This window comes from Ctenopharyngodon idella, chromosome 12 (assembly GCF_019924925.1).
Source record: "Ctenopharyngodon idella isolate HZGC_01 chromosome 12, HZGC01, whole genome shotgun sequence".
In the NCBI taxonomy this organism is placed as follows: domain Eukaryota; kingdom Metazoa; phylum Chordata; class Actinopteri; order Cypriniformes; family Xenocyprididae; genus Ctenopharyngodon; species Ctenopharyngodon idella.
Window position 1 is genome coordinate 17,109,536 of NC_067231.1, and position 25,613 is coordinate 17,135,148.

Consider the following 25,613-nt stretch of genomic DNA (forward strand, 5'->3'; position numbering starts at 1 on the left):
GCATATTTACCCAGGAATTGTGGAAAGCAAAGGGTTTATGAATTCATGAGTTATTCTTATCAGACCAGATAAAGCACACTGCTATAAAAGTCTCTTACAGAAAGGACCTTGCTTTCATTATTTGCACAAGTCGAGTGTCTGCATTAGGATATTACAGGAAGGCGACACCTGCAATCAGGGTGGTTTTGTCTTATAACTGTAATTGAGTCATGTTTAACAAGCTCTTGAAGGCAGTATGCTAGTCTGTTTAACCATAGTGACAGATGTTAGGGGTTTTCATAGCTATATGGACAGGAAGACAAGCGGGTGTTTAAAACAGCAAACTTCCTCTTGACATGTTGAATGTATTGTTAGGAATCAACAAAACCAAACACAACCAGAGTTGATCTAATAAAGTTTATTTTCTTAAAAATGACCAGTTTCTGTTCTTTTCTAGGAAATTAAACCCTTTTAAAATTCATACTAGCATCTACATAATGGTTATTGAAGACTTCACAATATATTAAGTCTAGATGTTATGGTACACATGCATAAAATTCAGGCTGCATGAGAAGCCACAGTCACCACATTACACATAGATGGAGTTTGAGGGGCAAAAAAAAACAACGGGGCTGTAGAGATACTTGTCTCAGCTTCAAAGAGGCAGAGGCCTCTGATATAACCAACTCCAGCAAGGCTTTTCAAAATCGGCATCGTACTTAAAACAGGCACAAGTCAGGCCATGGGCCCAAAAGAATGCAATAAAAATGCTTTTTAAAAGTCAGGATGCACTTTTAACAGTGATGCTATGACCACATAAACAAAAATTAACTGAATGTAAATGTTCTGGGATTGTTTTTAATAGAAATCTTTTCTTTACATTCTCTGTAAGATTACCGGTCAAACATGTTTCAGAATTCTTTGGGCCCTTGGTTAACATGTCAAACTACTTGGAGACTAAAGCTCCAAATATTTAGAAAGGGAACTTGAGAATGAGAAAGATATATACAATAGGCAAAAATAACCCTTTTGTAATAATGGCAGCAACAAAGGTGATGCAAAAATTTCTGAACCTGCATGACCATAAGTTCCACACATCAATCACTCGCATAAAAGAATTTAACTTAAAAAAAAGTCACCTCATTAAAAAGAGAAAAAAAAAATTCTGGAGGACAATTTAGTGTTAGTTTTCTGATCTTTTCTTTGTTATTCCTCTTTCACAGAAAGAACTTATATGCTGAGACATGAGTATGATTACAGCAAGCCTAATGTGTGCTAACAAAAAATATTAATAACAACAATAATAATAATATATAATAAAATAAAAGACATTCAAATACAGTAAGATTTTTTTTTGCCTGAAAATACAAAACTACATGAGAAAGCATTAAAATCATATTTGTAGATCAGAATAACATATTAACATATTTAAAAAAAAAAAAAAAAAAAAAAGCAAGTGCTAATCACATTGTTTTTTGTTTTGTTTTTTGTTAATTTTTTATATCATACATATATTTCAGCACATCTGCTGTCAAAAAAAAAAAAAAAAAAAAAAAAAACAGTCGCCGGGGAAGCCATAATGGTATGGCTCTGCTTCTAATCTGAGAAACCGCAATCTGTAGCTCCCAGTGGCTCCGGTCGCGGTCAGATCTGTACATAAACTGCAGCAGAACTCGTCTTGAATCTCCACATAGCACTGAAGTTGCACAGGGCAGGGCGCACAGCGCAGGGCTATGTGATTGGAAGGACCAAAGAAAGTCTACTCCCTTTCCAAACACCACCACTGTGGCACCCACCGCCATAATCTCCAGAATCCTGAGTCAACATATTGCTTCACAATATTTCACTCTTCCAAATCATCCATCACACTCCCAAGCAGAAGTGAAGAGAACTCCTTGCATTCTCAGTTAGCAATATACAGGAGAATCTGCACCCAGTACTGAGGCAGCTTTACACGGTTTCAGAGTTCTGCATTTCACCTTTCCAAAGATAGTTTCTCTTAAAATGATTAATTCAAAGTCTGACATCTGACGTCTTTTGTTATCCACACACACTTTGCACACCAGGTCTCTCTGGCCCAGAAATGGCAGGCGCTCTGGATTTGTAGTCAGGTAAGATAAAGACCAGGGTGCTGTGATGAAGGATGAGCTCTATCTCAGTTGTGCTGTAATGTGTTGGATTCTATGGGAGGTGCCGAATCATACAGTGTGTCCGTGTCGTGGGTCGGCTCACCGGCCAATGTGCAAGGATTGGACAATGTACCCGCGCCACAGTCACAAAAAAACCTAGATGGGACAGATTATAAAAGGGATTAGAGCAGATTAATCTATGTGTCCACAAAATGTTACATAAAAATTGTAATTCTGCAATTCACCAGTAACCAGTATAGCTATTGTGGATTTAAACAACTAATACTTTTTGAATTAAATTGATTCTAAGTGTCAGTTTAGGCATTTATAGTGTTATAATTTCTATTTCAGATAAATGTTGTTCTTTGGAACTATCATTGATTCCACAAAAATATTAAGCTGTTTTCAACATTGATAATAATAGGAAATATTTTGTGAGCACCAAATCAGCATATTAAAATGATTTCTGAAGAATCAGTGAAGACTGGAGTAATGACTGCTGAAATTTCAGCTTTGTCATAACAAGTTACATTAAAACAGAAAACAGTTATTTAAACTTTTAATTATTAATTGTAATAATAATTTGTGTAATTTCACAATATTAATTGTAATAATAATTTGTGTAATTTCACAATATTATTGTTTTTACTATATGTAATAATAACAAAACACACACTAAACAGTAGTGTATATATTGCACTGACCTATCATGCCGTATAAACTCCACATCATGCCCTTGGTGGCACTTCTTAATACAATTCACACAAATTGCATTCCGGTCTGTTGTGTTACAGGTGTGACACCTAATAGAAAAGAATGGAACATAGTGAAATACTACAACCATTTATGTTGGTTTTCAAAGCAGACTGCTTCAAGTTGCCTGCCTTCTGATTACCTGTAGAAATCGTGCATGGGGTAGCTGGTGTAACTGGAAATCTTGTACAGGCACTGACCTCTGCTCACTGCTTTTTCTATGGCATCCTGATTGTTCATAATTTTATTATCTAGAAAGTTATGGAAAAGATTTATATTAACACACATACACATATTATTGAGGTAAAGTGAGAAAGATAGCTATGACTCTTAGATAATGTTTACCTTTCATTGTAACATTGACACCAGAGGCTAGAAATAAGCCTCCAAATCTGTTGTTGAATATTTGATTGCCTTCCAGCGTCGCTGTGGCATGGTTTGTGATTTCAATGCCTAAAGTGGGAGTCAGAGAGAGTGTTGTTTGGACGAAGTAATAGAAAAAAGGCACATAAACTACACACAAATTCCAATTCCAAGAACTCCAGAATGTCCAGTATGTGTTTCATTCATGATAATGGCACTTTCTTTTATTATTTCACAATTTAACGTTACTACACCAAAATAAGCATTACATCAGACTTAAGACCACCTCAGTGGCAGCATGTACGCACTTCTGACCTTAAACCTTCTACCGACCTGCAGCAAAGCCGTCAAATATCCGGTTCTTCCGCAGCACTGGGTGGCTGTTTGTGCTGATGAGAACACCAGCCTGTGCATTCCTGAAGATGTCATTCTCTTCCAACAACCCTGAATATGCATATGAAAACAGTGCTATTAGTTTCTATGGTAATGATTAAACATGGTACATCCATTATATTAATTGGGCGGCTTTTTTGACACAGATTAAGCTCAGTTTTGAATCACAAGGGCTTTCATTGGGGGATTAATCACTAATAGTGTGATTTAGCTCAAGACAGCCCTTGATCCATGTCTAGGGAATCTAGGGAATTTTTCTACTTCAAGTGTCCACCAGCTGGCATAGCATTTCCTGTACTGTGTTCATACGCAAAAAGAAATTATGCAATCCATTCTTACCCCTCCCACCGTTGAATATGCAAATACCCCCATCCCGTCCATCATGGATCTTATTCCTGCGCAGCGTGGGGTTGCTGTCTGTCTTAATCCACACCCCCGCCATGGCATTATCAAAGATCTCATTGTCCTCGATAAAACCCAGCCCTACGAATAGACCAACAAATTATGTTAAACAAACACAACAAGCAGAAACCTATCTTACAACTGGCCAGCCCAATATGACAGCCAAGATCTGTGAAAAGACAAATATAGAGAACAGAGAGGAAGTAGATAAAGAACTTACCAGAGTTGTAAACAAGGATGCCACCATTTTGTCCACCCCAAATTTTGTTTCTTCTGATTTTTGGATTGCTTCCAGTTCTTCGTTTGAAAAAAAAAAAAAAAAAACATCAATCTTGTACAATGTGTCCAAATATGTAACCAATATGCAAATTCAATAGACTTTTTTACTACCAACACTCTTGAAAACCTATTTGTACCCCTGATACTTCCTGAAGAAGCTGAAAATTCAATTACTTCCTCCCTACCTGATCTGTACTCCAGAGTACATGTGATTGTAGATGTCATTATCTTCCAGTACACCATGTCCATTGTCATAAAAATACACCCCAACCTTTTCAGAGAAAAAAAAAAACAAAACAAAAAAACGATATTAACAGAGAAGGATGAAGGCTAGATCATATCTAAAGAAATTTTCAAGTTCCAAACCTGTTTTCCGCTATGTATCCTGTTCCTCCTGAGTACTGGCGTGCTTCCTGTGGTCACCCACACTCCGGCCAGAGTGTTGCTGTACACCTCATTCTCTTCTATTACACCCTGACCCTTTTCATGCTATAAATAGAAACAGACAGTTACGCTTAAGACCATAATATTGTATAATATGCATAATATTTTGTTCAGTCAGCAGCCCGTAGTGTATTCCAGTCAGTTCACGTGCATGCTCACCACATAGATTCCTCCATGCTGCCCGTCATGGATCTTGTTGTGCCTTACTATAGGACAGCTGTTCGTTCTGATCTGAATGCCAGCCAGGGCATTTCCATAAATATCATTTCCCTCAATAAGGCCCCTCCCATCACCAAATATGTAAACGCCTCCTTGGTTTCCATTGAATATGGCATTTCCCCTAGATTAAGAGCAGACAGCTCATTTTATAGATAATCAACAAGATGGATCAATCAACCGACAGTGTGCGAGTGGTTAGTGAGCTCAGCACAATCAATACCCAAAATTATTTTCAAGTCTAAAAATAGCAATATTGATTTATACTAATATGTCAGTGAGGACAAAGGAAAACTGACCTTATTGTCGGGTCACTGTTGGAGGTGATCCACACACCAGCAAAATTATTGGCATAGATTTTGTTTTCTATGAACTGGCCTCGACCTTTCTCGTGAACATAGATGCCCCCCGTTTGGCCGTGGTGGATCTCACATCGTACCACTGTCGGGTTAGCGTACGCTTTCACCTCAAACCCTGCAATCCTGTTCCTGTGGATATTACAGCTCTCAAAGTAGCCCTGCAGAGGGAGACAAAGAGACAGAAATCAGGTCACTGGCTGCTGCCCAAAACAGATGAAATCTCTGATTGAACAAAAATTTGGCTTAATTACCATGCCATGGTCAAAAGTAAACACTCCTACGTCTCTGCCATGGTGGATATGATTACGTCTGATGATAGGATTGCCATGGTTTTTTACCCAGATACCCGCAAGCGCATTGTTTGAGATTTCGTTATCTTCATAAATACCCTATAACACAACAGCACACAGGTTTAAAAAATAAATAAATAATAATAATAATAATAATAATAATAATAATACCTGTATTGTGATTAATAATTAATAGGGATGCACCAATACCACTTTTTCCAGAACGAGGCAGATACTTTCATTTTTGGTACTCGCCGATACCGATACCTGTATTTTCACTGCATTTGTAATTTTTAAATATATTAGGTAGAGAAACCAAAAGAAAATGAATCATATTTGATTTAATTTGTTTAGCAAATATATCCTTCAGTTATTTTCATGCTTAATTATGCCTGTTAAAATGTATTGAACAAGCCTGTTACTTTCACTGTTCATTCTATTGCTCTATAATATTTTATCTTTCATTTAATAGCACAGCACATTTTTAGAGCTGCTTCATGAAAGGATTTTTTCTACTGACCTGGTTGGTTCAGTGAAATATCACAGTTCTCTATTACAATTTTGATACTACAGCAAAAACTACTAGCCTAATTAATGTAAATGTAAAACATTATTAAACAGTCAGTAATAAAATAAGAACAAATAATCCAATTACAAATAACAAATATATACAAAAGAACAAATGAAATAAAAGTGCTTTTCAGATAGTTCTAACAGTAGTTTTCAGGTACAGAATTTGAATAAAGTAATCAAATGTAAAGTAACACTGCTTAGTCTTCACTGTATAAATTAAATATAGATTCATCTTTATTAAAGTTACAAAAGTCATTCAGTCAAGAGCAGTGTGATTTCTTTGCCCTTTTTGTTTGATTAACATTAAAAAAACAGCAGCAGGTTTATTAAGCAGCTGTCCCTTTAAGACAGAATGCACGGATCCAATATACTGTTACACATAGGGTTGGGTATTGTTCGAATTTTAAAGTCCCCCTGAAGTCAATTATTTTATCCCTTAAAACTCATTTGAGATCACCAAAATTACATTACATTACATTACAGAAGTGCACGCTCTCTCTTTTTTTACCGTCAGTTAACGTTAGTAATATGTGCCTTGTTTTACCTTCTTTGCTATTGGCATATCCGACCGAACTACAAAATTTCCAGCGATGTCTCTGAAAAAGGGATGTATGCTCAACAAGCTCACGTATCTGTGCTGCTGCGCGCTCAATCCACTCTGAGTTTTACTTATCAGCTCATGCACAGCAGCTGTATAGGCGTACATATTTCATTTAACATTCTATTAATTCAAAACATTTACTTCATAGACATCCTTCTCTGATATATCCATTCTGCTCTCTGTGTTGGCTCTGTTGTCGAGAGTTTCTATGTAAAAAGCACTGTACTGTACAGGCTGCGTGGTATCGGTTGTTGGTATCAGAGCATTTTAATGAGTATGCGTACACAAGCACAGTATTGGGCATCCGTAATAATTAATATTTGTCATTAAAGCATGCAATAGTCTTGTCTGCAACTGTATTATCTACAATTTATGACTAACAATCAGAGTTTTAACACGGAGATAAAGCAGATATTTAAAATGCAACATTTTTCTAAATATTTTGGCCAAAACATGATGGCAAAATAATCCACTTGGGTATAAGTCACACTAAGCCTTGCAATTTAACCACTATGTAACTATGGATGAAAGGAATAGTCCAAGCAAAAATGAAAGTGTATTATATGGCCTCAGAAGACCATAGTGCACGAGTCACATGAATCACTTTTAAAGAGCTTTTCCTGTTTTGTTTTTTTTCCTGTTTGTGGCTTGACTGAAATGTCAGTATGACCCTATTGTATGGAAAACAGTTGTGTGAAAAACTCAACAGCATACAATCTTAAAACGACATAAGGACAAGTAAATAATGACAATTTCCATTTTGAACAGATTTAATGCACTTCAAAATAGAAAACAAAGGTCCCTACCTGTGCATGATCAGTGATGTACAGCCCAACGTTTTCACAATCACTGATGTTGCAGTGTTTAATGGTAGGTCCGGCACCCTGACCGCTTACACACACTGCTGATCCCACTGCACAGACAGACAAGAGAAAGGTCTACCTCAATCACCCTGATAAAATTTCTCACACTTCAACTGCTAGAATTTGCCACTAGCATACAGGTCACGAGTTCAATTCCCAGAGAACACATATGCTGATAAAACACATACATTGAATGTAATGCAAGTCAGATGAATGTCTGCCAAATTAACTGAATGCACTTCTCCCTCTTAATTCATCATGTGTTAATGAAACAAACACATTAGGCTGAAGAGCAAAACAATCATGCCACAAAGCATTTAGATATGAAGTAAGCATCTCTGAACTTTCTACTCAAAGTATCCTATAATTGTTTCCACAAAAATATTAAGCAGCACAACTGTTTTTATCATTGATAATTAGAAATGTCAGCATACATTTCTTATCAGCATATTAGAATGACTTTTGAAGGATCATGTATCACTGAAGACTGTAGTAATGGCTGCTGAAAATTCAGCTTTGATTTCACAGAAAAAAAATTACATTTAAATATAAATAAATTAATACAACAGAATTATAAAACTAAATTATAATCATTTTTCACAATATTACTGTTTTTACTGTATTTTTGATCAAATAAACACAGCCTTAGTGAGCTAAGAAACTTCTAAAATCATTTTAAAAATCTTAGCAACACCAAACTTTTGAACGGTAGTGTATTGTGCTAGGGAAGCAGATGGCAGTGTAAATCAAATGTACCTGTGCAGGTGCTGCGGATAACGCAGTGGTCGATGTTGGGGCTGCAGTTAACTGTGATTTCCAAACAGTGGTGAGCATTATGATGCTGTGCTGACTTATCATCAGGGTTGAACTAAAGGTAAAAAAGCAATATTACAAACACTCAAAAAAAATAATTAGCTGCAACCTCTGGAAAAAAAACCTTAGTGTTATCTAAAAGACATCATGTATTGATTTACAAATGCGATGATTGTAATAATAAAAAAGCTGTAAAAACGGTTACTCACCCTGATGGTCATATAGCCCACATATGCATCTTCAGATCCCTCCATAAACACAAACGTTGAATCTCTAGTGTTTTCAATGACAACCTTGTCAGCTACCTTCCCTGAGGCTGAAAGGAAAGAAAACAGAGGTGTGTGTTAGACACTTTACTCAAAGTTAAGATTAAAAGTTAGATGTTATTATCAAGATTTAAAGTTGAAGGCTATAGGTAACAAAAACAGGGTCATCAGATTCACCTGCACCAATCATTGTGATGGGGGATTCAATGTAGATCCATTCATCTGTGTAAATGCCAGAATGCACAAATATCAGGCCATCAAAATGGGCCTCCTGCACCCCTCCCAGTGCATCCTCAATGGTGTCATAATACTGCAAACCAGAAAAACAATGTCATTACAACGAAGCTGAAAATGCCTAAGTGCATTTATTGAACCTTTTTCAAAAAAGAAAAAAGAAAAAAAGAAACTGCTGAAGACAACGATCCATACCAACATATTCTCTCTGCCTTTGTATCTGGCTGGATTACTATAAAAGTGTTCTGCAAAACCAGGCTTTACATGTGCTCCTTTATACTGTGGAAAAGGAAAAACAAAAGCAAAGACTTAATAAATGCTTCTTCATATTCAAATGTATTTATCATTTTTGATTGGACAGTTAACATGAGGTGTAAATGTGGCCTCAGTCACTTCATTAACTTTCGAAGAATGAATATCATTACTCTGACAAATTACAAACAAAATGCCTCAGACTGAAAAAATCATCTAAGGATTCACATCCATCCTGACTTAAAAAGGAAAACAGAAACGCAAGCGCTCATACCAACTGCTGAAAGCTCTCTTTCCATGGGTTTGGTTGCTCATACTCTTCTGGGTTGATCTGGTAGAACTTCCCCGGCTCTGGATGCATCATGGGTCGTGTGTACTCGAACACCTCCATGTACAGTCTTTTCCTGTAAAACGCACAAACAGACAAAACAATCACTAAAGCATAACCTTATGATATTGGTAATATCTGAACCAATCCCCCACTAACACAACATTGGCTGATGAGCATTTTGTAACGTTGATCAAAGTATCCAAAACTGCTGTAAACATGAATAAGAAATCATCTCCTTGGAATTATAAGGTTCTGACATTTCTGTCAAAATGAAGTTACTCACATTTTCTTATTCTGTGACAACTTATTTACAATATGTGATTTTTTTTTTATGTTGTGTACATTTTGGGACTTTTTGTTTAGAAAACAAAAAGGTTCTATCTACAAAGTCGAATGGAATGCAAAAACTTTGAAGCTCAAAATGTCAAAACCGCTCAGAATGCAGATAGACCCTTAAAATTCCAATGTGGCGAAATGTCTCTTGAGCACAAAATCAGCATATTAGAATGATTTCTGAAGGATAATGTGACACTGAAGACTGGAGTAATGACTGCTAGAAAATTCAGCTTTGCCATCACAGGAATATACTATGTTTAAAAATTTATTAAAATAGAAAAAAAAAAAAAAATATTCTAACTTATTTCACAATATTACCGTTACTGAATTTTGATCAAATAATGCTGCCTTGGTGAGCATAAGAGACCTCTTTCAAAAACATTAAAAAATGTTTTAGACCTCAAACATTTGAACGGTAGTTTATGTTGTTCTATCATGTAAGCTGCAAACAAGACTGATATCTAAAAGCCCCAAAAGACGATTCTGTCAAGACTGTGCATGTTAGCAATGTCCAGTGTTAAAGCATTACACTCTTATATTTTTCTGATATGTACCATCTCTTTTTGCAATATTAGTGCGGTTTACCCGTCATGATCATCATAACATAACTTATGGACATTGCAACAATGTGCTGGTTGTCTAAATCTACTGGATAATTAGTATCCCACTTACAGCATGACACTGCCCTTAACATTTTCCACCATACTCCCACAATGAAAGTGACTTCTGTAAATCAATCTATTGTCAGTATGTAAAAACTCACCAGAGAATGGGGTCATTTGCAAGCTCACTGAATCGCTTGCATACGCAGGCAGCCTGACACAGGTCCTGCTCCAGCAGGTAGGAGAAGATCTTCAGAACGACTTCATCCGGAAGCTTCTCTTGGAGATACTGCTCCGCTGGGGCAGCTGAAACAAAATCAAGAGGAAAAGAAATCTAAAGCAAACTGCTTGCAGAGCACACTTAATGAAAAATAATAGCATTAGTCCTTTAATAAGAAGCAAAACTTTTAATAATCGAGACCACATCTCTTCACTCACCTGGCAGGTCCTGGGATTTTCCCGACACTCTTGCACGTTTAGCTCTGTGACCGAAATTCTCTGTGGCTGAAGTGGAGGCTCCCTGCATCGCACAAATCAGACATTGACTTTTTAAACTGCTATTTAGATTAAAACAACTTTAGAAGGACTATCTCTGTCAAATTAAACAGGGTTAGTTTGTATCTCAAATGTGCAAAATCTTTACCTCCATACTGTTTTTTGTGGGGCACACGGTTCTTTTAGGCAACAGGGACTTTCTACGGAGTTGGTATGGACTGTTTTGAGCTCCTGGACCAGATTCTTCTGCAACCATATCTGCAGGGATGTCCTCATCTACAGAGAGCATAGAAAGAAAAAGAAAACAATCCATTCAGCAAAACATATCTCAACCTGCCCTGCACAAGCTCAGACCCCAAGTTCCACCGCAAACTCCTGATTTCCATGTTTGCACTGCATGTTGCAAAATGTGCCTGCAGGAACAAAATAGACCCATTCTCACAAAGAAAACGGTCAAAAGGAAAATGGTTGGCTTTCTTCAAAAGCATAACAATGCAGACAACATTTCTGCCCATCAGTTGGTAAGAACATCACACATCGGTGCAAAACTCTGAACTTCCATACTTCCAGACAGCTTGCTTTTCCATATCTTGACACATATTTCTATTTAAGGAGTAAAAATCCTCCTAAATCCCTTAACCTTCTTCATACAACTGGTTTTGCACATGTAAACATTATTTGTTATACATTTAAAAGCTACGGCAAAAACTACTGCTGTTTATTTGTTTACTGCTGCTTTATTCAGCTACAAATGATCCCTACCTGTTCACCTCTGTTTGTGTGTGCAAGTGCCCTACCTACCTGTCAATACCTGGTGTACTGATCACCTGAGAGCCTTAGAGTCTGTCCTTCCCTACAGCACAATTGGTACCTGGAGACAACATCCAAAAGTGAAAGATGAGAAGAGCAGCTAAAGCTTGACTCTAAACTGTCACGAATTTTATGGCAACTCACAGCTGACTGGTCCATCGGTAACAAAGACTTTATAGCCAAGGCAGGCAAGGCAACAAAAGTACATCAGGGCAAAATATCAACACAAAAATGAAATCCTCATCTGTTCAGCCATGAATCTGCTCACTCTTTCTGTCTGCCTACATACATCTAGTCAGTGCCTACATCCAAAGGGTATAAAAACAAAGCATTATGGAGAAGATGCTCTTCCTTTTCCTTTTCCAGCATACATGTATTTAATAAAGAAACCCAAACAAGAACCTAAAGCATAAAATTACATGAATATGTAATGCAAATACACAGATATTACATAATAATCCTTTTTAAAAGCCCAACTACCCTAATTAAGGAATATGGTGGTAGTGATACATTGATGGTATCAGGTGGTAAAATCATAGTACTACTATGGTGCAGGTCCAAAAAAAACATGGTAAATTTGGGTACTTTTAAGTGTAAAGATCGTAATGACATTAAATTTGAGAATATGAACGTACTGTACACTCTCAAGTCAATGCATGGCTTAGGCTGATGTTCTCACTGAAAAACACTAACTGCAATCATCACATCAAATGTAAACATTAAGGAAGTCAAAATGCACTGATCACTACTGGTCTAAAATGAATCAATAAACCCAAATAAATGCTCAAAGAGCACGAAAAACTAATGCATTAACACTTTATCAGTGTAAATTTATTTTTTTTTTCAAAGAAGAATTGAAAGCCTGTCAGTGGGGGGTCTGTAACCCAGCTAAACGTGGAAACAAAGGTTTCTGATTGATCATCGCAGATGTACCTCCACCAACAGAAACCAGGGCTTTGTGCATAGCATCTACAAATCTACAAAAATAACTATCTATGTGATAAATGTTCCATTGTGCACATATCCCCAACAAAACAGCAAAGACAGCCGTTATCTAACCCCGTTTTCTCGCTGTAAGCTCAAGTGCGCAGCTACTTACATTAGCTACTGTGCTACCTAGCGCTGTGTAAACAGTTAACTTCCCAGCTACTGCATTCAAAGCTAACGAACCCGAATAAGCTCAATGCAGTTGAAGATATTAATGCGGTGTAGTAAGCAGCTACTGTGTTAGTGTTTAGTGTAAATGGACAGTGCTGTGTATCAATGGCAGCTCATCACTGGATACTAGCAGCTACGCAGCGCAGATTTTCCTGCTTAAATCCACTTCTCACGTCTCTTTTCCACCTATAACCCATGAGAGATAGCTTATACCAGGCATAAATCAACATTTATCTTGTCACCTTGTTTCTAGGTTTAAAGCCAACCTGGAAAGGTGGCGAGTCTGTTAAAAGCTAGCCGTTTACGGTTCGGGCTCGTGAAGCCCAAACAAAGCGCGGCCTGGCCTGTATATATGCGCCTCGACGCTCTGCACACAAGCCCTTTTAATCAGGCCGTGCAGCTTCGGAGTGGCCGTGTCGGGTCAGATAGATAAAGTAACGTACACGACACGGCACAACGTTGAAGCGTTCTTGAATTAAAGGTCCCCGTCTCACCTCTTTCTGCGTTGTTTCTTTCCGGCTGCACCGGGCGCGGCCTCGACACTCGCCTGGGTCTCCTGCTGCTCGCTCTGACGGAGTTCATTTGGCGAGGTGACTTTACCCAGAAAAAATACGCTTCCCTCGAACCTTATTCTGTTGTTCTTAGCATTTACACAAATCTCTGGTCTGAAACAAGTCAAATCAACCGTCTACGCCGAAAAAGGACACCAACCCGGGGCAGTTTTTCTTATTCGGGGTGTTGTTGGTGTGTTTTTTTTCGGACAGCTCCCCCCTGTGCTGAGCTCCGTGTCTCTCTCCCTCTCTCTCTCTAGCAGGAGGAGCCATTAACATGGACATGGAGAACATGCACAAGGGGGCACCACTGATATCCAGCAAGAGTAACATTGATTAATTCCTTTTAAATATTGATCCTCCAATCTTGTATAAGTTTTAAAATGTGAACAGCTCTGGTACCATGACACTGAGATTACAACTGTGTAAAAGCCTTCCCTGATAATTAAAAAAAAAAACATCAGGGAAGGCTAAACTGGTCTTCCAGGCTGGTCAAGATAGCAGAAAATGGGTTAAGATTCTGAGAGACCTGTTATACTAGTGGAGCACAAGTTTGGCCAGGCTGGGAGACCAATTATACCATCTTAAACCAGCTAAGACCAGCAAAATATCTTATTCTGGTTTAAGATGTTTGTGTTAGAAAACAAACACACCTGAAAGCATTACTCTAACAAACTCGACCAATTAAAAAATAAAGCACTTTTTAAACTTTCTTAGAACCGAATAAATAGTGTTTATTCTGCTTGGCTTTATTTACCAGATAAACTACAGCAGGGATATCAATGCCACAGACCCCCAAATATGATCACCCTCGTGGGACCCCATCCTAAAAATTTTTACTGTCAAAAAATATACATGTGAAAAATGTGGAAAATATTTAGTTTCTATTTCATTATTTTTTTCTCCTACTCACTATAGTACTGTATTTACTTAAATACTTTATTTTATTTTAATCTTTATTTTAATCTATTTGCATTTTTTTTTTTTTTAAATCAAAAATATTTATTTTAGATAATTTTTTTACACTTTTCCAAGACCCTAGTTTGAAATCCCCGGAACTACGACAACATGAAGATTTAGTACGTTTATAAAATCACATTTCAAAGAAAACATTTCATTGACTTAGTTTCTTAAGAGTTGCTTTTGGGTTTGAATCTAAATGTAAAGTTAAGTGTACAAATAAGGTCTGTCTGAACTAAAAGTTTATAATTATAATAATAAATCTTTGAAATTAGGTAAAATAAAACGTTCCCTAATTTATCCATTAGATGGCGACATTGCCACTAACCAAAATTCAAGTTGTAATTTTAACTGACAATGCACTCACACACACACACAAAAATCATATTTAGAAAATGTTTACTCCGAGAGAGGATTTATAGCTACAGAATGCAAATAACCAGAAAAAAAAATACCTGAAAAGAAAGAGATAGTGCTAAAATGGAACATTCTTTTCTAATCTACTATAGATTATATCCTTATTTCCATTATACCATAAACGATTTTACAGAAATGTTGAACTTTCATCCACCAAGACAATGCTCAGCCTGAAGCCCTCAGGCTGAAGTCAGTTTGCCTTTGGAAGAACGTGACACTATCTCATTGACGAAGCTATTGTTTTGGCCGATGACCTCTGCCTTGAGTTTGCGCAGCTCCTCTTTGACAGCCTCATCAGACATGCCGTCAACAGGCATTGATTTAACCTTAGCCAGGAAAGCCTCAATGATCTTCTCCCCCTCCTATAGGTAAGATGACAGGACAGCACAGCAGTTTATTAACTGTAATAGTTTAAAGCATTGAGCTGCTAAGCAAATACAAGCAATCCTTTTAATAACACATCTCACCTGTTTCTCCAGGCAGCGTTTCTTGGCTTCAGGTCCAGCTTCCTCCCCGGCTTTGGAAATATCCTGGAACTCCTCAAGCTCCAAAGCCTTCTCCCGTGCATTAGCAATCACATGCTTGGGGAAGTTAGCAAGCTCTGCCACATGAATCCCAAAGCTCTGGTCACACACGCCTAAGTGAAAATCAATCATAAACATCATACACCAGGCACAATGGAAATATACAAAACAAAAGTTTTCAAAATGATTAAAGAGTGTAGAATGCATCTCTTTGCTTTGCTGGAAAGCTACATACCTTTTTTCACCTTGTAGAGCATTGTGAGAGTGCTATCTGTGGTCAGGGCAGTGACATGGAGGTTACGGACAGTGGGCACCTGCTGCGCCAGTGCCGTCAGCTCATGGAAGTGAGTGGCAAACAGGCAGAAGGACTTGAGGCGGGTAGCGATGTACTCTGAGATTGCCCAGGCCAGACCAAAGCCATCGTATGTGGATGTGCCTCTGCCCAGTTCATCAATAATGATGAGAGAATCCTCTGTGGCTGATCTAAAGATCCAAAATACAAAACAAGACATGCATTTAAATCACAAAAAAGTACTGAAGTGCACAAAAAGCACATTGAGGCTGTCAAAATTAACATGTTAATTTTGCGATAAATGTTTTCAGTTTAACGCGTTAAAACATTTAACAATTAACGCAGCATCTGTTTTTTCCTGGCATCCTTTGGCTAGCGTTACAGTTTATGATCACACTCTCATTCATTCGAATGCTTGTAATTCATTTAAGCGCGATAAGACAATAGAGAGAACTCATTATTTAGTTTATATAGTTTATCTGAAGATTGTTTTAAAGGAACACTCCACTTTTTTTGAAAATAGGCTCATTTTCCAACTCCCCTAGAGTTAAACAGTTGAGTTTTACCGTTTTTGAATCCATTCAGCCGATCTCCAGGTCTGGTGGTACCACTTTTAGCATAGTTCATTGAATCTGATTAGACTGTTAGCATCTCGCACAAAAATGACCAAAGAGTTTCGATATTTTTGCTATTTAAAACTTGACTCTTCTGTAGTTACATTGTGTACTAAGACCGACGGAAAATGAAAAGTTGCGATTTTCTAGGCCAATATGGCTAGGAACTATACTCTCATTCTGGCGTAATAATCAAGGAACTTTGCTGCCATACCATGGGTGCAATGATATTGATTTGGAGATGTGAAATTATTACAATATAAACATATTATATTAATATGCGATTAATTACAATTAATTATAGAAAAATGTGTGATTAATTATTTTATTGATTGACAACCCTACTATAAATGTATCAAATGCATAAAATTATGATAATGTATGCTGGAAGCACTAAAAAAAAAAAAAAAAAAAAAAAAAAAATCATAAAACATTGTATGATGTTAAATGTTTTAAAGAAATTTTCAGGTTCAACACAAGTTAAAGTCACTATGAAATCAAAACTGACAAATCTTGTTTTTATGGAATATTGCCTAATTTATTATAAATAGTTTATTTGTGCACATCATTTTTTTTAAAATTCAATTTAAATGTTTTAACTATTCTCTGACATGTTTACTGGCGTGAGAGTGGGACAACCTGTCACTCGCATGAGATCACAGCAATAGCAAACAATGATCCAATCAATTCCCGATGGACAAAATCAAATCCCGCCCTACATTTATTCTTGTTTGTGAAGCTGTTTCACTCGAATATACAACAATAGGGAAGAAAAGACTATCGCAACATTAGTTTCAAGCTGACTAAGTTCAACTGACAGCATTTGTGGCATAATGTTGATTACCACAAAAAAAAATTGATTTGTCTCTGAAAAAAAATCCAAGGTTAAAGTGAAGCATTTACAGTGGAAGTGAATAGGGACAATTTTTGGAGGACTTCAAAGCAGAAATGTGGAGCTTATAAATTTATAAAAGCACTTACATAATTGAGTGCTTTTATACATTTTTAAAACTTGTGTAGTCAATTGGTAAAACTATTTGAATAATTTTTAAGAGTAATTTTAGGGTTTAAGCTATTGTTGTTATAGCAACAAATTTGTAAAAATGGATGTAACTTCACAAAAAAAAAAAAAGTTTAGTAAGTGACTTTTTCAACACAAAATCATGTTAACATGCATACTGTTTACATCTTGTGGCTAAACTACAAGTGGGTATAGAGATGTTTACAGATCGGCCCCACTGACTTTCATTCTATGTGCCTCAACTGTAACCCAGACTTCACTTTTCTTTTAAAGGAGGGAAAGTGGAAATTGATTGTTGATTATCACTGAATCTACAGCTTTACTTGTACTGAACCTGGAAAATTCCTTTAAATATAATGGGTGTACAAAATGTTTCAAATGTGAATTCTGACCGAAGAATAGCAGCCGTCTCCAGCATCTCAGCCATAAAGGTGGACACTCCTTTGATTTGGCTGTCCCCTGCACCCACTCGAGCGAGCACACAGTCCACCACGCTCAGCTCTGCCTCATCACATGGCACAAAACAGCCAATCTGTGCCATCAGCACGATCACACCCACCTGACGGATGTATGTTGATTTACCACCCATATTTGGACCTAAAAATTAGAAAAGAAATTAGAAAAAGGCTTTTATCATATAGATTATGGATTAATGCATTTATATACATGAATCTTTCATTTAAAGCTAGTACTCATCACCCATAAGTTAATTTTTATAATCCTCCAATCAAATAAGAGCTTACCTGTGATGATATGAAACATCTCCTCGCCCCTTGTGAAGGTGACATCATTGGGAATAAAAGCCACATCATCTTGGGCTTCAACACAGGGATGTCTTGCTGCTTTCACAATGAGTCTCCCTGATCCTTTCTCTAATATTTTTGGCCTAATGTAAGGCACTGGGGCAGCATTGGACACCACAGCAAAGCTCACCACTGCATCCAGCTGAGCTATCACCTCATTTAGAGTCTGTACTGGGTCCACATAGCCTATGGTAAAAACACAGGGTTATTAAAAAAAAAAATATATATATATATATATTTTTTTAACATGCTAACAACTTTATTAACCAAAATAAAAAAACAACTTAATGTTAGTGACTAAAATGACTAAAGGCTAACGTGTTCAGTACACATTAGGATCTATAAACATTTGTGGATTAATGAACCTGGCTAAATTCACCTCACAATGAATTTAATTTGTACACTTTTTAATGGAACATTGCTGTATTATAAATTATACAAGAGATTGCACCAGTTAGCAAACAACAACCAAATTAGCCAGCGATCCAATCAATTGCAAAAGGACATAATCAAGTCACGCTCTACATTTTTTGCTCGAGAAGCTGTTTTACGATATTTCAATATGTAATAAAAGACAATCAGAATGTCCATATCATGTCGTCATTATTATTTAAATGCTTATAACAATTCTTCCGAAAATGTGTTATTTGAGTTGTTGTCTAACAGTAACCTGTCATTTTTAAGTATATTCTTGCATTACTTTTGTTTTGACAAATATCAAATTAACACAAGGTTAACAACTGTAACTATAACAATAACTATATTAGCTTTCACACCAACGGATGATATAACATTTTGGTTATTGTAAGTACGCAATGCAGTTATGTCGTCTGTCACTTTAAATGCTCAAGCTCTTTAACGGCGGATGGATTCTAATTGGCTGTTAATGATTTTATCGTTCATTAGTTGGAAAAATTGTTCTGAAAAACATTTCAACAATATCGTTCCTCTGTGTCATTGTTGTGGTGTGGACTTCCCTATTCTCATAGAATTTGAGCAATTAGTAAAAAGTAATATCATTATAGGTAATGTCCTTGGTGGTTTTTTTGGAGGGGATATTATACTCCGTAGTAATCTTTTTTTTTTTTTTTTTGGATATTATACTCTGTAGCAATGGTATAGAGAGAGCTTAACCTGTATTTAATCCAGAATTACAATCAAATTACAGATAAAAACCACAGGGAACAACCCTTTAAAATGAATGACTCTCACCAGCGGCAATGCTGATGATCTCTTTGACGATGGCGTTCTGAGCCTCTTCATACTCTTCTCTGCTTTTAGTGTACTCTTCATTCAAAGAGCTCAGCTTACTGTGAAACAGACACTCAATCACTTAATAAGAACTCCAACCATTAGCTGCATCAGTATTTAAACATCTCAAACAACATCTCTCTTGCCTGTTAGTGAATCGAACTCCGTTCTTCTGAACATCTAAAGTTGTGAATTTCTTGTTGTTGCGAAGGCTCTTTTCTTCTTTGCACGTCACTCGGAAAAAGTAACCGATCTGTGCATTGGATTCAAGCTTCACAGTCTTGGCTGCTTCCAGCCCTAAAGATCAACATTTGTTACTAGTTTAACACCAAAATGCTTAATAGAGAACGCATTTAAATTTCACACTTTGACCACTTACCAAGCTCACGAGCTGCACTGCTCAAGGCGGCCTGCATGGCTTTCTCCAAACGATCCATGTTCTCCCTGAGCTCACTCAATGTGGGATCAAATGAGGGTTTTACTAGGAACTCATGATGCTCAATCTGGAGAAAAAAAAAAAAAAACAGTTACACATTTAAGGAAATTTAGTTCTTGGCCAGAGCAACTTATAAAATTATCTTAAAGTTTGTTCAAAGCACAAAGTGCAGATGAGTAGACCTGGTTCATGTCCAGTGTGGTTTCAATCATCTCCTGAAATTTAGAGAAGTCAGAGATGAGGTCGTTAAGGGGAGAGATGAATGCTGCATGCAGGAGGATCTGATGTTTCCCTGTTAACAGATTAAAATACAGCTGTCAGTCACTGTCGTGTCCCACAATGAACTTTGTTGCTCAAATGCAAATTAGAAGGTTAACAGGCAACGTTTTGCAGGCATGTGATCAGCTAAAGACAAAAAAAGAAGGAAATTAGTATTAAAAATACTTTTTTTTATTAAATTAATAAAGAAATATCTTACTATTTCAATAATACGTACATACTATTGTACTCTAAAATTAAATAATTTAATATTTAATAATCATCATAAAACATTACATTATAACAATATGTGTTATAATAAAATTATTAATTATTATTAACAATAATAAAAATGATTATCATTATTGTTTTATTTTTACAGAACTACAGTAAAATTATAATACTAAAATTTATGGTTGTATTAATTTCTCTGTTGACAACAGATTATTCTCATTATGAATTTGGGAAGATGGTTGGCGGCTTGATCCATGTTCCCAAATGCAAAACTCAAACACACAGCACTTGCAGAGTAGCATATACTATAAATCACATCCCTGGTTTTGCTCACCACAGTATCTCTCCAATGCCAGCACCAGATTCGGCAGTTGCCCCACAGCTTGATAGACCCGATAACAGTCCTGTAAAGTAGAGCTCTGACGCTGGAACTTCTTTGCCATCCGGTTCAGGTCTGGAAAACGGCGGAGAAGATCCTCTTGACAACTTTTCCTCAGCTCAGAGTCTTCCACAAAAGTCTCCACAAGGTCCAGTCTGCACAACATGATCACAAATGTGTAATAAGAAATAGTCTCAAGCAAAAGCACACCCTCTATGGTGTTAAAAATGCTGCATCCGCAAAATACATAAACAAGAAAAAGAGCTGCCGAGTCTAATGATGGCCAACTGATATCAAACCATCAAAGCTCAGTCTTATCACTTCATTTTTAATCAAAACAAATCATACACACTACCGTTCGAAATATATATATTTTCGAAAGTAATTAATACTTTTGAGAAGGATGCATTAAATTGATCAAAAGTGACAGTAAAGACATTGTTACAAAATTTGTTTTAAACAAATTCTGTTCTTTTGAACATCATGCTGTTCTTTCTATTTATCGCAGAATGCTGAAAAAAAAAAAAAAAAGTAATATCAGTTTCCACAAAAATAATAAGCAGCACAACTTTGACACTGAAGACTGGAGAAAGACTGCTGAAAATTCAGCTTTGCCATGACAGGAATAGACTACATTATAAAATACATTAAAATAAAAAGTAATTTTAAATTGTAATAATATTTTAAATATTGTTTTTTTTTTTCTGTATTTTTGGAACAAATAAATGGTGAGCATAAGAGACTTCTTTCATATATATATAAAAAAAAAAATAATTACCATCCCCAAACTTTTAAACAGTAGTGTACAAGAAGAATGATAGGCCACATTCACACAGCAGCAGAATACGGTTGTCAGTCCTGTATTTGAGTCCTTAATACGGTTATGTTTACACACAGTACGGTTATTTACAGGAGTGACAACCACATTCTATAACCGAACTCACACCCGTAAATTTTCAGAACTCACAACCGCATTCTCAGAAATTCTGCGCTGTGTGAATGGAACAGGACTGGACAACTAGTTGTCTGTCATGTCATAAAGTGTGAGAGAGCCGCTCTTCTTAGGTGTTTTGTGTGTGGTTTCACTTTCGGTAACTTACAGCGACAAAGATATGAGCTGTGCGTCATCTTAAGGTGTTAGATCCAGTCACTGTTCTCCACTGGAGTGGCTCCCGTCAGTTTTGTGTTTCTTTTCGAAATTCAAATGCCGTGTCATGTGCGCGACGTCGCAAAGGACTTGACACACGAGTGCAACAGTTAAAAGACTTCGGCTAGTGTGTGTTTACATTGATGTTGCTGTTGGTTAATGAAGTTTAATTGGATGAACTTGTGGTTCAATTAGTCTCGTCATGTTAAAAGTGATAATACTTTTCAATTTTATGGACGTCGCAATCTTTAATATTTCATTGGTCACTGTCATTATGGTTACTAGTAAGAGAATACGGGCTTGACTCTCGCTGTACGTTTATACTGACAGTGTTCCAGACGCTACTGTAAGTTGCTGTGTGAACAGGACATTTCGAGACTCACACCTGTAAGTAAATGCGGTTGTCAATTCCTAAAACTGACAGTGTGAACGTGGCCATAGTCTCATTTTATGTTGCAGAAGCTCATTTCAAATATGCTTTAAAATCAGCATTAAGGAAAAAATATGAAATCTTACATGACTTGTATGTAATGTCCTATGAGATGTCCTATAAGATTCCATAAATATGCAATGTATTAAATCAGACTGAATCAGATGAATGCTATCCAAATGTCAAGATTTAAAGGTATAGTAGGGCTGGGTATTTAGACAAATGTCACAATTCGATTTGATCTAGAGTCACAAGTTTACAATTCTGATTTGATTCTATTCGATTCAACATCGATTAATTTGGATAAATATCAGACAGACAGAACGTGGCAGATTTTCTCAAGAGAGAAAAAAAAAAATCCCAATTAAATTACACACAAGGAAGTTTTTAATTATAATAAAGTTATCCTACTAAATTTATTAAGTTATACTACTAAGATTTATTAAAAGTCAAACATACATTAAACATTGAAGAACAGTAAAATATATAGCTAATTGATATATAATGCATAGTATATTTAGCAAAATGCTTCGAGTTAATTTTTCTTACCGACTATTGAGTTTTTTGGACATTTTCTGAGGCAAGTGTGACGTTACGCAACATTTACAAGCTGTTTTATTGTCATCTTTTCTCAGTTGAAATACTGATCGAGCAATACATGATACGGATTTCGGTAAGTTGTACTGTAACTTTCAACTTACCTTTCGATGTTCATTCATGTTTATTTTGTGCTGTAACTAGCAGTAAAGCAGAAGACATGATTTTAATTTAAATTTAAATTCTCTCTTTGTTTCATATCAAAAGTAACAAAGGACAAAGCATACTGTGATTAACTGAATGGGAGGTGCAAAAATCATCAACTGAAAACAGCATAGACAGAGATTCTTGGGATTTAAGAATCAATATCAGTTCATAAAAATGAGAATCAATTAAAATCAAGAAATCAATATTTTTACCCAGCCATAATATATAGCAAACAAAAGTCTCACCTTTCTTCTATCTTGTTTTTGTCAATGAGAGGCTGTTTGATCCACTGATTGACCAACCGCTGTCCTTGTGGGGTACGACATTTGTTTAAAAGGCCTGCCAGGGAGTGTGTGCCTGTCGCATCATCAGAGGAACCCTGAGAAATCATAGAGGAAGAACATATATCAGAACTCAAAATAACCCTTCGCTGAAGAAATTGCATATTTTTTTTGAATAACCCCTGACCTGGAAGAGATTCAGGGCCTGCACAGCAGCATTATCCAGACGCATGTACTGGTTGAGGTCAAATGTGGTCATCTTGAAGGATCCAAAATTGGCCTCATCTGAGAGGAGCTCCAGGTATTTGATGACTGCTTCTAAGCAAGACATTGCAATCTGGAAAAGCAATAACCTGATTAAATCTGCAGGTGAACCACCTGAAATTAAACCCTTCTAAATTGTGTTGCAGCACCCCAAACCTGTTTCTCCATCTCTGGAAGGGCAGCACTGGACACCGTCTCTCCCTTGCGGGCTTTCAGTAGGCGATTTAGATCCTGCACAATGTCTTTGGTTGTGAACTCAGATTTCTTCCTGTCTGTGAGCAGAATGCCACCCCGCTGTACCACCTGAATTATGAACAGCAACCAGCATGTATGAAAGAATAATTATGGTTATAAAATGTTGTTCTAGGGATGCAGTGATATTAAAGGGGTCATGAAAAGCATTTCCAGATCTTTATATTGTTTCTGGAGGTTAGGCTATGAAGTTAGCAAAGTTTTTTGCATCAAAAAACTTTTGCATAAAAAACATTTGTAAAAGCTATATCCACCGTTGGAAAGTCTTACTCAAAAAGCAGTATCGCTCTTGTAACTGATGGACAGACAAGAGTTGTTAAAGTCATCATAAAATTCTGTCATCATTTACTCCCCCTCAAGTTGTTCCAAACCCATATACATTTCTTTGTTCTGCTGAACACAACGGAAGATATTTGGATTGTAAGAATGTTTGTAACCAAGCAGATCCTGCCCTCCATTGACTAACATAGTACTTTTTTTTTTCTTACTGTGGTAGTCAATGGGAGGGGGGCAAGATCTGTTTGGTTACAAACAGTCTTCCAAATATCCAAATATCATGTACAGCGGAACAAAGAAATTTATACAGGTTTGAAACATCTTGAGGGGGAGTAACTGATGAGAGAATTTCCATTTTTGGGTGAACTATCCCTTTAACTAACATGGCACCAATATACCATGCATCCCTATCTTGTTTCAAAACAAACAATCTGGCATCTATAAGAAAGTTACCTGTTTGAGTTTCCCAAGGTCTCCACCTGCATCTCCTCCAGGAAGCACACACTCTTTGGGCCCGATCTGCACAAGAAGAGCCTCCAGATTGGAAAACTGATCATTGTCTGGGAATTCACACACACCGAGTTTCCTGAGGGTGCTGTCTACATAGCCAACACCGACAACACGCTGTCCATCAGCCCCGGTGCCAAGACGAACCCCGACGACACCAGCTGCACCCTCCCCAGGTCCTCCTCCACTGCCAAACAAAATCTCCTCAAACTGGGTCAGGTTTCCTGGAGAAGCCTGGGATGCAAAACACAAACATAATGAGACTGGGAGAGGTGAGACTTAAAAAGATGTAATAAAGAGTAAAGAAGGTAAGATACCTTAAAAGATATCTGCCAGTCATGATCTTTGCTACTCTTACTGGCATTCTTGTACACCTCCACCCGGTACTGCCTGACCAGCAGCAGGTCCCTCACAAATGACTCAAAGTTCATCTTACTGAGGACCACACTCTCCAACCTCTTGTTTCCTGAGTAAAAAAAAAAAAAAAAAAGTACAGTACCTTTATTAGACTTAATTACAGATATAATAATATAATCAACAAACTTATAATATACTGATGCCGTTTATATATATCAATATATCTGCACAATAGAAAGAAACAAAGAATTAGATATCTTTAATGAACCGATATTTTATTAAATAATTCCATAACTTAGCCAACCTGTGCCCAGGTTTTTGATGACTCCGTTCGTCTTGAACACCTCCTTAGCTGCAAAAACCGCATCTTTTCCGTGTACCGTATAGTAATCGTTTCGATCAAAAACTCTCACTGTGGTGTCTGGTTTCTCAGGCATAGAAAAATAAAAATTCAAAAATCCATGTTCAGATGCACTGTCCATGGACAGATTTTGTTTAGGTTGCACCGCCATGCTGGAATCTCCCGCCACAGCACAGGCGCGCCGGGAGGGTCAAAGGCAAACGGGGCGGAGCTAAAATGACGACAACCACACTTCAAATAAAGAATGGTTATTTTGTAACAATTCTTTTAAACGTATTTATCGCTACTATCCTGTTAAAACCTTCATTGTGTC

The 25,613-nt window shown here is 36.9% G+C and overlaps 2 protein-coding genes across 5 annotated transcripts; both read right to left on the minus strand.

Moving 5' to 3' along the window:
• Positions 1-382: 382 nt before the first annotated feature.
• fbxo11b (F-box protein 11b) lies at positions 383-13,748 on the minus strand. Of its 4 annotated transcripts, none has more exons than XM_051913724.1 (24): positions 13,436-13,584; positions 11,928-12,085; positions 11,775-11,844; positions 11,122-11,249; positions 10,917-10,998; positions 10,640-10,784; positions 9,484-9,613; positions 9,153-9,236; positions 8,901-9,033; positions 8,667-8,773; positions 8,401-8,512; positions 7,588-7,694; positions 5,569-5,706; positions 5,258-5,475; positions 4,902-5,082; positions 4,665-4,787; positions 4,484-4,569; positions 4,240-4,316; positions 3,957-4,100; positions 3,558-3,668; positions 3,207-3,314; positions 3,004-3,112; positions 2,813-2,911; positions 383-2,264 (listed from the first exon to the last, which is right to left on the minus strand). In XM_051913724.1, the coding sequence occupies exons 4-24, from the start codon at positions 11,227-11,229 to the stop codon at positions 2,135-2,137; spliced, it is 2,532 nt and encodes an 843-aa protein (XP_051769684.1). In that variant the 5' UTR covers positions 11,230-11,249; positions 11,775-11,844; positions 11,928-12,085; positions 13,436-13,584; the 3' UTR covers positions 383-2,134. The 4 variants fall into 4 exon arrangements, with proteins under 4 accessions (XP_051769684.1, XP_051769685.1, XP_051769683.1 ...); XM_051913725.1 differs by lacking the exon at positions 13,436-13,584 and adding an exon at positions 12,419-13,382; XM_051913723.1 differs by lacking the exon at positions 11,928-12,085 and having other exon boundaries at positions 13,436-13,748.
• A 1,086-nt stretch (positions 13,749-14,834) lies between these two features.
• On the minus strand, positions 14,835-25,507 carry msh2 (mutS homolog 2 (E. coli)). Its single transcript, XM_051913721.1, has 16 exons — positions 25,244-25,507; positions 24,900-25,048; positions 24,529-24,816; positions 23,704-23,850; positions 23,471-23,620; positions 23,248-23,381; positions 20,637-20,836; positions 19,993-20,102; positions 19,754-19,877; positions 19,521-19,671; positions 19,336-19,433; positions 18,064-18,309; positions 17,713-17,917; positions 15,629-15,876; positions 15,337-15,506; positions 14,835-15,231 (listed from the first exon to the last, which is right to left on the minus strand). Exons 1-16 carry the CDS (start codon positions 25,449-25,451, stop codon positions 15,049-15,051), a joined length of 2,811 nt encoding a protein of 936 aa, XP_051769681.1. The 5' UTR covers positions 25,452-25,507; the 3' UTR covers positions 14,835-15,048.
• Between the last annotated feature and the right edge of the window lie 106 nt (positions 25,508-25,613).